This window comes from Oncorhynchus nerka, linkage group LG9a (assembly GCF_034236695.1).
Source record: "Oncorhynchus nerka isolate Pitt River linkage group LG9a, Oner_Uvic_2.0, whole genome shotgun sequence".
NCBI lineage: Eukaryota > Metazoa > Chordata > Actinopteri > Salmoniformes > Salmonidae > Oncorhynchus > Oncorhynchus nerka.
Genome location: NC_088404.1, coordinates 18,145,432 through 18,159,749, shown reverse-complemented (window position 1 = coordinate 18,159,749; position 14,318 = coordinate 18,145,432). Strand labels below are relative to the sequence as shown.

General features: G+C 42.2%; 2 protein-coding genes across 3 annotated transcripts in view; one reads left to right on the top strand and one right to left on the bottom strand.

Annotated features, from left to right (window-relative positions):
* LOC115133984 (transcription initiation factor TFIID subunit 4-like) overlaps nucleotides 1-5,080 on the top strand; it is a 23,295-nt gene extending 18,215 nt beyond the window's left edge. For both annotated transcript variants that reach the window (XM_029667471.2, XM_029667470.2), the window contains exon 15: nucleotides 1,638-5,080. In XM_029667471.2, coding sequence (XP_029523331.1) covers nucleotides 1,638-1,799 — 162 coding nt within the window. In that variant the 3' untranslated portion in view covers nucleotides 1,800-5,080. The remainder of the gene's footprint in view (nucleotides 1-1,637) is intronic.
* LOC115133985 (BTB/POZ domain-containing protein kctd15-like) lies at nucleotides 3,570-14,318 on the bottom strand. The gene is made up of 5 exons (XM_029667472.2): nucleotides 13,695-14,318; nucleotides 11,954-12,129; nucleotides 10,747-10,891; nucleotides 7,110-7,412; nucleotides 3,570-6,212 (listed from the first exon to the last, which is right to left on the bottom strand). Exons 1-5 carry the CDS (start codon nucleotides 13,719-13,721, stop codon nucleotides 6,048-6,050), a joined length of 816 nt encoding a protein of 271 aa, XP_029523332.2. The 5' UTR covers nucleotides 13,722-14,318; the 3' UTR covers nucleotides 3,570-6,047.

Genomic DNA, 14,318 nt, shown 5'->3' with positions numbered 1-14,318 from the left:
GGGAGCTAAGGGGCCTGCTGGGGCTGCATGGGGCTCCAACCTCAGGGCAGAGTAGTTACAAAGAAGGCAGCTCAGCGACGAGAAGACAACAAGTCGAACAATTATTTGTCATGTTTTTCAAAAAACCCTGATGAAAGCAAAGAGCCAAACCGCATTGGTTTTATCAATAGTTTATCAACTTCCACTGCCCTCTAAGACTTGCTGAATTTCCTATTCACTTCAATGTGCTCCAACTTCCCGTGTGAAAGGGAATCAGTCACAGTTATATCACAAAAGGATCTTTGACCGATTTTAGTCAGAAGAGCAGGGATCTCGTGCTATCCATCATGCTTGATTGGAGTGGGTGATTGTAGCATCTCGTTGGAGACTCCACTGGGTGTGTAACGTTGGGGGCGTTCATTGTGCCAGTATGGAGTACACACCCTTGGGCAGAGGGTGTGTGCGTGTTTTGTGTGCAGGAGGTAACCACGCCTGCAGGCTGTTAAGCTGTATAATGCTCTGATTGTGTTCCTGTATGGACCTGGAGCCTCATTCCTATCCTCTAGTGTCAGCTCTCCCCTCAGGCTCTCAGCACAGAGAAGTAGAATATACACTCAATTTATATAATCGGAACCACCATTGGCTCACAAAACAACCATTACATACAGTGCCTTCAGAGAGTATTCATAGCCCTTGACTTATTCCACATTTTGTTATGTTACAGCCTGAATTGTAAGTGGATGAAATAGGTTTTACACACAATAAAAATGTTTTTAGAAATTTTTGCAAATGCATTGAAAATGTAATTACAAAAAATATTTAATTTACATGAGTATTCCCTGAGTCAATACTTTGTAGACGCACCTTTGGCAGCGATTACAGCTGAGTGTCTTTTGGATAAGTCTCTAAGAGCTTTGCACACCTGGATTATACAGTATTTGCCCATTTATTATTTTATGAAAAAGGGTTGCAATTTCATTGAATTAGGGATAGTTTAACTAAAATATGCCACAAAACCTAAAATTGCCTTATGTGTATCCCACAAAAAAGATTCACTGTTATAAGCTAACTTTTTTTGATGAATTGATGGAAAATTCCCCAAATTTCCAGCCTTCCCATGTAAAATTTCCTGGGAAGTTTCCGACCCTTTGCAAACCTAATTCCAAATAGTCCCAAGTCTTTATTTCAGCATACACCACCACAGGGTTATTGGGTTAGGCACTGAGTTCACTAAGACATGTACAATTTCCTCACCCATTCAAAAAAGCTTTAGGACATTTCAGGAGTATGCAAAACAATGCATCAATTCAAGCCACACTATTTGATACTGGCTGTTTTGAAGTGTTGTTTTTAGGTGGTGTAGAATCTTGAGAAAGCTTTTTCTGCGATTTGGAGCCGTAGGCTAAGGGTGTGACCGTTTCCCTCAGGCTGTGTCCACACCTTGTATGAAACTGTGGTGATGCATACACAAGCCTGGGCTGAATTTAAATTTCTCTAGTTAGTAAAACTGCATTGCTTGTTCCGTGCCTGCATTACTATTGCTTGAGCCTACTTGTTTTGATACACATTGCCAACACAGATATTTTAAGTCAATTAAAACAACCCTAAATCACTTACTAGTAGATGTAACTTTTTTAATGTCGTCCCTTTGTCCTCAGGTTGCTTCGGGTTCAGGGGATGGCTCTTCCACAGCTGCCTCCTCCCGCCAACAGCTCCGTCAGCGGATCACGCGAGTCAACCTCAGGGACTTTATCTTCTGCCTGGAGCAGGAGAGGGCCACATCCAGGTCCTTATTGCTTTATAAAGCTCTCCTGAAGTAGTGAAGTCCCCCAGGGTTCAGTACTCAGTTAATTACACATTCTTACTGTTCTACACAGCTCTCCTGAAGTAGTGGGGGTACCACAAGGTTCAGTACTCAGCCCATTACAAATCCTTACGGTTCTTCACAGCTCTCCTGAAGTATGACGTCCTACAGGGTTTAGTACTCAGCCGGCCCGTTACAAATCCATAAGGGTTCTCTAGTCGACCCAATACAAATCTTTACTGTTCTACACAACTCTCCTGAAGTAGGGCGTCCACAATGATTCTGTACTCGACCTGATGCAAATCCTTACTACTCGATAAGGCTCTCCTAACGTAGGGGTAACACAGGGCTTTGTACTATGCCCATAACACATTTGTGATAAGTAAAGTTTCCCCTTTGCCCCCATCTCTACACATGCCTTCATTCCCATTCTGCATTATCAAATAGCCCCCCCATCTCTACACACACCCTCATTCCCATACCACACTATCATATATCACCCCTTGCATCTGAAGCTAAGCAACCCCACACCACCCTAACGTTGCTCCCAGATCATACTGCCCCTTAGGACAGGTACACTGGCTACTCTTTCACTTGGCCACATCCTTGTTTTTACATCACGTCTAGTCTCATTCGCTAGCTGTGTGCTTTACAACGCTGAGAGCCTAGAAGCTGGCAGGTGGGCACACAACAGCATTTTTTTTAAACCATGACTCCTATGTACCTCGAGATGCCTTGAGTCTCTGTCCCAATTTGTTGCGTCGCTCTCAAACAACCTACAGTAGTAATATTTATGTCGGGGTCCTTGCTATTTAAGCCTAATGATTTGCCACTAAGGATGTTACATCACATCATATTTAGACTTGGACCAACAGGATTGTTTGGTCACCGTGGTCAGGATCTGTGCTCTCCAGGGGCCTTATTTATCAACTGTGCGTACATTTCTTACTAAATTCTGGCATACCTGGAGATTGTAGGATTTCTGGCATACTTGGAGATTGATAAATCCTACAAACTGTCCCATGCAACACATACGCATGTTTTCAGTGATAAATCAGAACAAAATTACATTATATATTTTTAACAAAATGCCCTCATTAGCTGTATGATTTGGAAATGTTGGAACTGGGCCATGTCCTTTTCTAAAAGAAAGCTGAATAGCAAATTTGATTACATTTTTGTAGAGGTGTGGGCAGAATGTTTTAATCTTTTGCAGAGTCTTTTGAAAATAAAAATGCATTCTGCCTATTGCGAGTACCAAACACTGGTCGTGCATTCTGCAAGATTGATTGTCTATTGAACAATTTAAAAGTAAATGTTGCCTACAGCCCACATGAATTGTTGTTCAATATCTTGTTTATCAATACATTGTGTTTCTGAGATTAAATAGGCTATGACATCACACTCCTATCGCACAGCAATACTGTAGACTACCCATACTGTCATAGGTTACCAGCCTATTTGCTTTTGAGCATGGTTGGCTATTGAATGAGCAATTAATAAATGGTAGCCATTATTATAATTCCTGTGCATCAAACACCTCAATTTCCCCCAAAATAACAATCTTTGCTTGCAATACAGTTGATCGACCATTAGAAGTTATACCTACGCATGGTCTGAGATTTACATGGAGATGCACTTCAAATTCAAAATTGATAAATACCAACCTTTGCGGGAAAACTGGCCCACACAAGGTGTAGTAATTTTTCTGTGCGCACACACCTTTGATAAATATGTATGTTTTCCCCAACATATTGAAGAGGAAGGAACCATTTCAAAATGAAAGATAATGTTTGCATATTATGTTCTGGGCAAGTACTGAGTTTGGGGGGAAAAAACAACTCATATTGTAACATGTTTTAAAGGTAGACTCAGCGATATGACATAGATGCAGAAAGTGAACCGCAGTGGGTCAATTTCCTCAACAACTAAGAGCGTTGACGCGTGAGGCTCAACTTCTCCACTGTTTTGGTCCCTCGGCTCCCACGCTTTGAACAGCGTGAAGCGAACCCGTGCACATGGAGCAGATACTGTATGACTGCATCTTGCTCATCTCAATATCTGCTGCTCGTGGCAAGATCATTTCTCTGAGTCTACCTTTTTAATTTACCAAACCATAAGATGAATGTTGCAGAGAATCCTATTGTTTTGATAGTGGTCAGATAAATGTACCAGGAAGAACTGTGATGCCTGCTATTAAAACACAACGTGTATACATACTAGTTCCAGACCTGGATCCAATACTTTCAAATATGAAATATGAGCTCGATTTAGATTGCCTGGTACAACAGAACCCATGGAATAGTACAATTTTTAAATGCAAACGCCAAGCTAAATCAAGCCCACCTTAATTACTTGCAAGTATTTGACCCAGGTTTGGCTGGTATAATGGTACTTTAGGGTTCCTATTACTATTGGCAGAAGAGTGAAACATCTTAAGATTTTTTTTGTGTGTGTGTTATAAAAAATTGTGAGCCAATTCTAATATTCTATTCAATGGTTCATAACATAAACTAATCTCTCCTATTGTAGACGTGAATCTAGATTAATTACCAGGATCCATTTAAAGATATAAGTATCCTTATTCAGATTCAACCTCATCACAGAACACAGGGAGCTGGCTCTCTTATACACTCACTCAGGCTAATCAACAATTTTAATGAAGATGACAATTAACAATGTGGTCATAATATTGAGCACCATTCCTATATAGTTTTCTCAAGACCTGAAATTCCATCCGGAACTTTTTAATCAACTGAAAAGTCCATCACTTGCAGAAGTTTCAGCACCGCTTAACAATATCTATTGAGTGATTGACTTTTAATGCTGATGATCAACATCAAAATGTCAATCTGTCGCGGCGATCTGTCAAGTATTTTTTTATAATGCTAATGGGATACTACTGCTTCCTTATTTTTTGGGGGGTCAAAAGCCCTTTTTCAGTTTGACTTTGAAATGACTGTCCATTAAAGGTTTTTAATGCTTTAAATGTATTTTTTACTGTAACATGCATTTGTTTATATAGTGCATAGTTCTAATTGATAAATGAAATAAAGCTGTGGTGTATGTATATTCAAGTTTAGAGTCTGGGTCTTAAGAACCCAGCTACTGTATTATGTGTTGAAGGACACATTTTTGTGACTATTTATATTTCCTACTGTCTGTGCATTCAAACCTGACGCATTTCAGGTGATGCAATTTTAGTATTGTTTGTACCTTTGCAAAAAAAACAATAATAAAGAAAGTGATTGAAAAGCACAAATATCCTAATTTCTTTGATGGTGTGTGCCAGGTTGAGTTTGTCTTATTGTGGTTTTATTGATCCCGGCAACACAGAACCAAAATGTCCCAGCTATTTGTCTGTCCTCTAGAGATTACGGTCTTATACAAAACGAACAGCAGTCAGAGACAGTTGTCTTTTTGTCAATACGACTTCACAACTGGAAAATTTTGACTTACCGTAAGCAAACACATCCTAAATATTAATTGAAATTGCAGTTATAAAAAAATCTTAATTATGTGCACTTCATCGCTATATTGTCACATACAAAATCTAAATTTTCCTCTAATATATTTATCATGAAAGCGATATATATTTTTAAAAAGACCCCATATTGTCCATTTAACATTTAATTGTACAAATACCTACACATACAGTATATAACCTATTCAGATTGAACAGTGTAGGAAGTTGTCAAGAAATGCAGCAAACACACAGAGCCATGTTCTTCCTGTGGCAGAGCAGGACATGGCCATTTTTGGCTGTGTTTACACAGGCAGCTCAATTCTGATCTTTTGACATTTATTGGTCTTTTGACCAATCAGATCGAATCTTTTTCAATAATTGGGCAAATATCAGAATTGGGCTGCCAGTATAAACGCAGACAATGTCTCTGAACTGGAGGTCATCTGGCATACCAGTAGACCCATCCTTAGGCTTGAACAGGAGTCCCCAGTGAAACCTAAGCTGGACCTGAGCACCATATTACTGGAGCTATTTCCTTGTTCCTGCTAGTTGTCAATAGTCCAGAGGTGACTGACCGTTTCCCTTGGAAACGGCAGCAGAAAGAGTTCCATAGACTATTTGAGTCTCAATAGAATCACAACCTTCTCACATCTCGCTTGCCCAATAAACATTGCCATTGGCACATGATATTCCCAAGCATAAAGAGTCCTCCTTCAGTGTTTTGTGTAGATAGGACCTGGAGATGAGCACTGGGGTTGTTGAACATCTTATCTCAGGGGTCCCTCTGTTCCTCCTGACCTAGTCCAGAGGCTCCTGTTTGATCCGGATAGTGGTGGTGGTGCCGATGGACTGACCCCTGTGGAGCTCGCGACACAAGACGTACTCGCTGAACTGGGAGGAGTCAACTCCGCCACCACACGACGCCCTCATGCTGAAGCCCTTCTGGAACAACCTCTCCAGAACCTACAGGGAGCACAGGACAGACAGACAGAGAGAGGCAGACAGACAGACAGGAGCTTTAGACATTTGACATTAGTTCATCCAAACTATTTGTATAGCACTTTCAATACAGGTAACAAGAGGGTTCACTTCATAAAATAAAAGTACAAACCAAGAAACAAATACAGGAGGAAGGACAATTAAAATCCTTGCAATCATACATTACAAGTATCTTTATAAAAGTGTGTCTTGAACAGGGATTTAAAAACAGGCACTGAATCTATAAGCCTGATCTCCCCTGGAAGACCATTCCAAAGTTCAGGGGCCCTAATTGCAAATGCCTGGTCTCCTTTCATTTTCAACCTAGACTTTGGAATGGTCAACAGTGCCCTGCCAGAGGATCTCAGGCTGCACAGTTATAGTGCGGAGTATGCTATTGTTTGTTATACCCTCTTCCTTATACGTATGACGGATTTGACCTAGAACTACACAGCACCTGAACTTAGTTGAGCCGACAGCACTCAAAGATAAGCTTTGAGTTTAGAACTGGTTCTGCAAAGTGACTGGAGTGAGTCTATCTGCCATGTTACTGAGATTAGTTTGAGTCTTCAGCATTACTGGATGACCTGATCTGCTCTGCAGTGTAACATAACAGAGTTGACCTGAAAGACACCACATAACAGAGTTGACCTGGAAGGAACCACATAACAGAGTTGACCTGAAAGGAACCACATAACAGAGTTGACCTGGAAGGAACCACATCATAACAGAGTTGACCTTGAAGGAACCACATCATAACAGAGTTGACCTGAAAGACACCACATATCAGAGTTGACCTGGAAGGAACCACATCATAACCGAGTTTACCTGGAAGGAACCACATAACAGCGCTGACCTATGGAACTTCATTAGCGTCCATACCTGAACTGAGTTGAGCCTGCAGTAGCCGTTGAGCGGAAAACGGATAACATGTGTGGGGTCCTGGTTCCAGCCGGCGTTCACCGAGTTACACATGACGTCTCCGGTCTCGGGGAAGATCTCCTCAATGAGCACCTTCTCCCCGCTGAGGGCAATTCTCTCACCCAGGTCAGGGGTCACTCGGACCACCAGGCACTCGCAGGGCCGGCTCTTCTGGCCCTCCCGCTCTGTCAGCCAGCGCTCCAGCTCGCGGACCATGGGTGTCAGCTGGTAGTAGCGAGCCTCCTCGTATAGCTGGGGGAAGTCCTGCCATAGTAGAAACAAACACATACTGTTGAAGCAAGGATACATACTGTACACACAACGCACACACAAACGCAAGAAAGCATAGATGCACCGACAAACACACACACTAATGTTCATAAACAAACTGGTATGGGCACAGCCTGGATGTCTGCTAGATGTGGTTATTTGTCAGCCAACTGCTTTGTCATAGTCAGGATAGATAAACGTGTTTAACTTGATAACAACAAAGGATTTAACTAATAGACTGCCTGGAATCAAAGCTAATTTAACGATAATACACACACAGGGTTTGAATTTCAGGATACCCAGAGGTGTTGGGCACTATTGTAATATATAGTGCATTCAAAGTATTAAACATATCAGTAACACTTTACTTGAAGAGAACCTAAAGACGGCAAAACACAATTTCAACTCACACAGACGGCATCCCCAGCCGCGTCCTCAGAGCATGCGCAGACCTGCTGGCTGGTGTGTTTACGGACATATTCAATCCATCCTTATCCCAGTCTGCTGTTCCCACATGCTTCAAGAAAGCCACCATTGTTCCTGTTCCCAAGAAAGCTAAATGACTACCGCCCCGTAGCACTCACTTCCATCATCATGAAGTGCTTTGAGAGACTAGTCAAGGACCATATCACCTCCACCCTACCTGACACCCTAGACCCACTCCAATTTGCCCAATCGGTCCACAGACGACGCAATCGCAATCACACTGCACACTGCCCTAACCCATCTGGACAAGAGGAATACCTATGTAAGAATGCTGTTCATCGATTACAGCTCAGCATTTAACACCATAGTACCCTCCAAACTCGTCATTAAGCTCAAGACCCTGGGTCTAGACCCGCCCTGTGCAACTGGACCCTGGACTTCCTGACGGGCCGCCCCCAGGTGGTGAGGGTAGATAACAACATCCCCAACCCGCTGATCCTCAACACTGGGGCCCCACAAGGGTGCGTTCTCAGCCCTCTCCTGTACTCCCTGTTCACCCACGACTGCGTGGCCATGCACGCCTCCAACTCAATCATCAAGTTGGCAGACGACACTACAGTGGTAGGCTTGATTACCAACAACGACAAGACGGCCTACAGGGAGGAGGTGAGGGCCATCGGAGTGTGGTGTCAGGAAAATAACCTCACACTCAATGTCAACAAAACAAAGGAGATGATCGTGGACTTCAGGAAACAGCAGAGGGAGCAGCCCCCTATCCACATCGACGGGACAGTGGTGGAGCGGGTGGAAAGTTTTAAGTTCCTCGGCGTACACATCACAGACAAACTGAAATGGTCCACCCACACAGACAGCATGGTGAAGGCGGCGCAGCAACGCCTCTTCAACCTCAGGAGGCTTTAGAAATTCGGCTTGTCACCAAAAACACTCACAAACTCCACCCACAACCATAAGGCTCTCCAGAGGGTAGTGAGGTCTGCACAACGCATCACCGGGGCAAACTACCTGCCCTAAAGGACACCTACACCACCCGATGTCACAGGAAGGCCAAAAAGATCATCAAGGACAACAACCACCCGAGCCACTGCCTGTTCACCCCACTATCATCCAGAAGGCGAGGTCAGTACAGGTGCATCAAAGCAGGGACCGAGTGACTGAAAAACAGCTTCTATCTCAAGGCCATCAAACTGTTAAACAGCCACCACTAACATTGAGTGGCTGCTGCCAACATACTGACTCAACTCTAGCCACTTTAATAATGGAAAAATGTATGTATTAAATGTATCACTAGCCACTTTAAACAATGCCACTTTATATAATGTTTACATACCATACATTACTCATCTCATATGTATATACTGTACTCTATACCATCTACTGCATCTTACCTATGCCGTTCGGCCATCACTCATTCATATATTTTTATGTACATATTCTTATTCATTCCTTTACACTTGTGTGTATAAGGTCGTTTTTGTGAAATTGTTAGGTAAGATTACTTGTTAGATATTACTGCATGGTCGGAACTAGAAGCACCAGCATTTCGCTACACTCGCATTAACATCTGCTAACCATGTGTATGTGACAAATAAAATTTGATTTGATTTAAAGTACACACATATTTCCTTCTGTTGAATGTATGTGATGGATTCATTTATACCAAATGTTTATCTCCACACAGAAAACATATATGTACATCTCACCCCCCTTGTCTTTTCCCCTTGCATGCTCAATATTATGATACTATTGCAGCACACACGCACGGCAAGTGGTACCGATGCACCAAGTCTGGAACCAACAGGATCCTGAACAGCTTCTATCCCCCCAGCCATAAGACTGCTAAATAGTTAGTTAAATTGTTAACCAATAGCTACCCGGACTATCTGCATTGACCTTTTTTGCACTAATCTCTTTTGACTCATCACATTTGATTTGACACACACACACACACACACACACACACACACACACACACACACACACACACACACACACACACACACACAGCAGACACTTCTGTTCATAACTACTGCGTGAGAGATAAAGAGAGAGCTGCTTATTTTTCCCTCTACATTTGCTCCAAACTGCTTCTGACATCAGCCATACACAGAGCTGCTACCCCCTCAGGCTCCTCTCTGTATCAAAGCCTGCCTCCTTAGCTCCCCTCCGTTCGTAGGCTTGAAGCGAGGGATAGATGTGTTTTATAAAAGAAGGCTCTATCTGCAGGGCACTTTAGTCATCCTGGGCAAAGCACAGAATAACACAGCTACACTAACTACAGAGAGAGAGAGATGAGTGAGATGCCAGATACACAACCACACACACATATGTAAGCACTCTTGCGCGCACACACACACACACACACACACACACACACACACACACACACACACACACACATCAATTTAGCAAAATACACAGTGTCCCTGCTTCCAGCCATGCAGAATCGACCCCTGTAGGAGCCCAGGGCGAAATGGAGACCTGATTAAAGTGTCAGAAAGCTACAGAGTTTACACACACTGAGAGCTTATAGAGGTACACAGTGATAGAATGAAGATAAAGATGTGTTTCTAGGCACAGCAGGATAATTGTACGACTTTACAGTCATGTTTTCATTTGCCTGACCATCCTGAAATCTCTGTGAGAGATACTATGATTGTAATTGTTTGTATATGTGGAAATGAGGTGCCTCTGGTTCAGAGACTGTGTTAGCCCGCTGAACAACAGCCTAGTCATTAGCTCAAAGAAATAACAAGTCTTCATGGCTATTGCAAGTTACCTTATTACGCGAGCATAGTTCAACCAAACCACCTTTGTTAGACATACAGTACATAATGTCATGTATTTGAGCTGGAAGAGAGCTGTCCTGTAGTGTGTACTGTACCTTGAAGTCCTCTGGGAGCAGTAGTTTGCAGGTCCTGAGGAAGCTGAGAATGTATCTGAATATGTCTCCATCCCTGTCGATGAAGTAGTGCTGCTTCAAACTGTCCAGTACAATCGGCTCTGTTCCATTAAACAGACGACTGATTCTGGAGAACAGAAAAAGTCAATGGTTGAGAGCTCTAAATTCATACTTTGAATCAAGTAGTACTTGAAGTATGTTTAGAGAACTGTAAAACTTGTTTCTAGTGTTTGATCATTACTTACATTGTAGGCAGGAAGTGGGCTACAACTGCATGTTGTTTATTCTAGTATAGAAAATACTAAGGGTTTACTACAACTTCTGAATCACATACTCATAATGGGTTATTCACATTTGTCCTCTCTCTCTCCCTCTCCCACTCCAGAAATCGATGCCAACTGATTTCTATAAGCCCAGTTACTCATCTTTCTACTTCTCTCCTCTCTGCCTGAGGTGGTCCTCTACTCTTCCAGCAGGAGTGTCACCTCACAGCTCCAGGCTGCTCAGCCTTCTCTCTCTCTGCCTTCTCCACTCTTTCTTTGTCCTCCAAAAAGCTATTAAAATCTAGCCTTTCTTTTCTCTCCAGCCTTTTCTCTCTCTTTTTTTTGCTAGATCTCTCAAAAATTATCATGGATACCAAAGTTATTGTTTCAACATGATGTTGTGTGGATTTCTATAAGTATTCTAGTAATGTATCAGTCATAATGCAGTGTCAGTATGAAGCTGTCTATGAACTTGTTGTATCGTTCAATAATATGTCATTTCTCATGAAGAAATATGGTGCCATATGTATCCCGTATTTGTATTTGTATTTATTATGGATCCCCATTAGCCAGCTACTCTTCCTGGGGTCCAGCAAAATTAAGGCAGTTTAATTGCCTTACCTAGACTCTGGGTATTGAGTGAGAGCCTGGCGGTGCCAGATACATCCTGTAATGGCCTTACCTAGACTCTGGGTTTTGAGTGAGAGCCTGGCGGTGTCAGATGCATCCTTTAATGGCCTTACCTAGACTCTGGGTATTTAGTGAGAGCCTGGCGGTGCCAGATGCATCCTGTAATGGCCTTACCTAGACTCTGGGTATTGAGTGAGAGCCTGGCGGTGTCAGATGCATCCTTTAATGGCCTTACCTAGACTCTGGGTATTTAGTGAGAGCCTGGCGGTGCCAGATGCATCCTGTAATGGCCTTACCTAGACTCTGGGTATTTAGTGAGAGTCCCCAGGCTGCTGGTGTACATGTGTCCTCCCACATCAATGTGGACTGGGGCATTGGCTTTAGTCAGCTGGGCCGGTGATGGGATGCCCTGGGCATTCATTGGAGAAACTGGAGAACGACTCATAGACATCCTGGACATACTCCTTCCCTCCTATAGCAACACATGGAAACAGATAGTATTTGTATTAGAAGTGTGTACTGTATCTGCCCTGAGAGTAGTAAAGTGAAAAATAGTGAGATGTCTAATTTTCATTAAAGGCCCAGTGCAGTCAAAAACGTGAATTGACTGTGTTTTATACATACATTTCCACCTTATGAGGTTGAAATAATACTGTTCAATTGTGAAAATGATGCTAATGCCCTTTTAGTGTAAGAGCTGCTTGAAAATACTGCCTACAATTCCAGCCTGTTTTAGTGGGATGGAGTTTTGTCCAGGCTGGTGACAACACCATGGAGTAAATTAGTTAATAGACCAATAAGAAAGACAGTTCCAAACCTCTCTGCCAATAACAGCAAGTTTTCAGTTTTCCCCTCCCCACTCCCAGAGTGTCCTAGTAAAATTCTTGCTTGAGAAATTGCTCTTTGCTAAGAAGCTATTTTTGTTTCTATCTTTACCATTTTAATTTAAAACAATCGCAGTAAGGTACTTAATTGTTACCTAGAAATGCTTTGATATTGAGATAAAAACGGCTGCATTGGACCTTTAAAGTTAGGCGACTGATGAAGTAATGACATGAAGTAGTAGCAAATGAGGTGCAAGACTGTACAGTAGTTTAGACTATAGTAGGGCTAGCAGCCAATCAAACTGTTTCAGAGATACAATAAGCATGAACGTTCCCCAATTAACATGAATACAATATTCATGGGCTGCAGACAGTAGTTGAAGTTTCCCACATTGAGGGAACAGAGGACATTCATGACCCCAGGCCACTGGGAAAAATGCAGCTTCTGGACAAATTGAAACAACCATCCCCCCACCAAGTCTCTCCATTGTACAGAGGTTCTTTGAACCATAAAGGTGAACAGGAGGTGAACTTCATTCAGTGTTTCGCCCAGGGGCAAGATGCCTGGGGCTGCTGAGCAGAACATACTGAGTCCTCATTTCCAGGGTGTTATCTCCTCTGCTTAGCCAGAAACCAGTATTATAAGAAATCGATTTAAAAAGAAAAACATTTCATGTTATAAAACCAAAAGGAAACTACATACATTTCACCCATATTTTCCCCATATTCTGAGATGTAATATTCCTTACTGTATCCATATTATTTCACACATGAATTCAATCAAGAACACATGTATTGAATAGAAAGAGAAACGAATAGCCTATAATAACGTTTTAAAAGCAAGTTTGGGCTTGATATACTCTAGCCTATTCCCCCAAACGCTCTCTCTTCTGACAGCACGGCAATAAACTGGGAATAACACTTTTAGGATGTAATTGGGGATCAGTCACTGAAGTTTGCGTTCTCCTGCGTTTCGGTAAAATATAACAAATATGTCACAATCCACTGGTATCCAAATAGGGCTACCGCCGGTTCACTTTTCTTGGTGTGTGGAGTCCAAACGTTTAAAAACGTTGTGGTTTAATCACGGAAAATATTCACCAACGCAATGATTTTATAGAGTAGCTGTGTCTTTAAGATTCTACTGTAGTGTCAGACAGACTACATGTTCTCCACCAAATAAAACTACAAATGAAACATATTGCGTCCTTACCTGGGAGGACACGGATCCAGAAGACATAGGAAACTCTTCTCCCTTCCGATTTTATCTCTGTTTATGTCAGTTGTGTCGTCGTTTGCTTTATATCCGTCTTTGTCCGAGCCTTGCTTTTTCTGATATGATGAATCCGTCGAGTTTTATGAGAAGAAAGCCAGTCCGTCTCTAAATAAAAGGAGGGCTAGTAGAATTCTTGCCCTGGGCTATTCAAACGCCCGAAGGGCAAGGATTAGTTTACAATAGAGCAGCTTTTTATCTCTCGCCTCAACTCGTTTCAAGATGAAAATGAGATCCCCCGTTTCTTATTTCACAAGTCTATTTGATTTGAAGATTTTACCAAATATATCGTGGTTTATTTCCAACGGAGAGCGGTCTGGTCTGCTGCACGGGTAACGGTGTTCGGTTCAATCTTGCTCCGTATCAGATTAGTGTCATAATTCACTCAACGGATTTACCCGTGTTAATAACTGGCAGTGTGTATTAAAAAAAAACATAAATGTAACTTGTTGATACAATGTCTACTAAAGGAGGCTACGGTCAATATCAATTAAACTATAAAATGATAGGTTCCGCTCAGAACTGTCGCGCAGATCTTCTCTGTCCTGTAGTATTCTCTTCTCT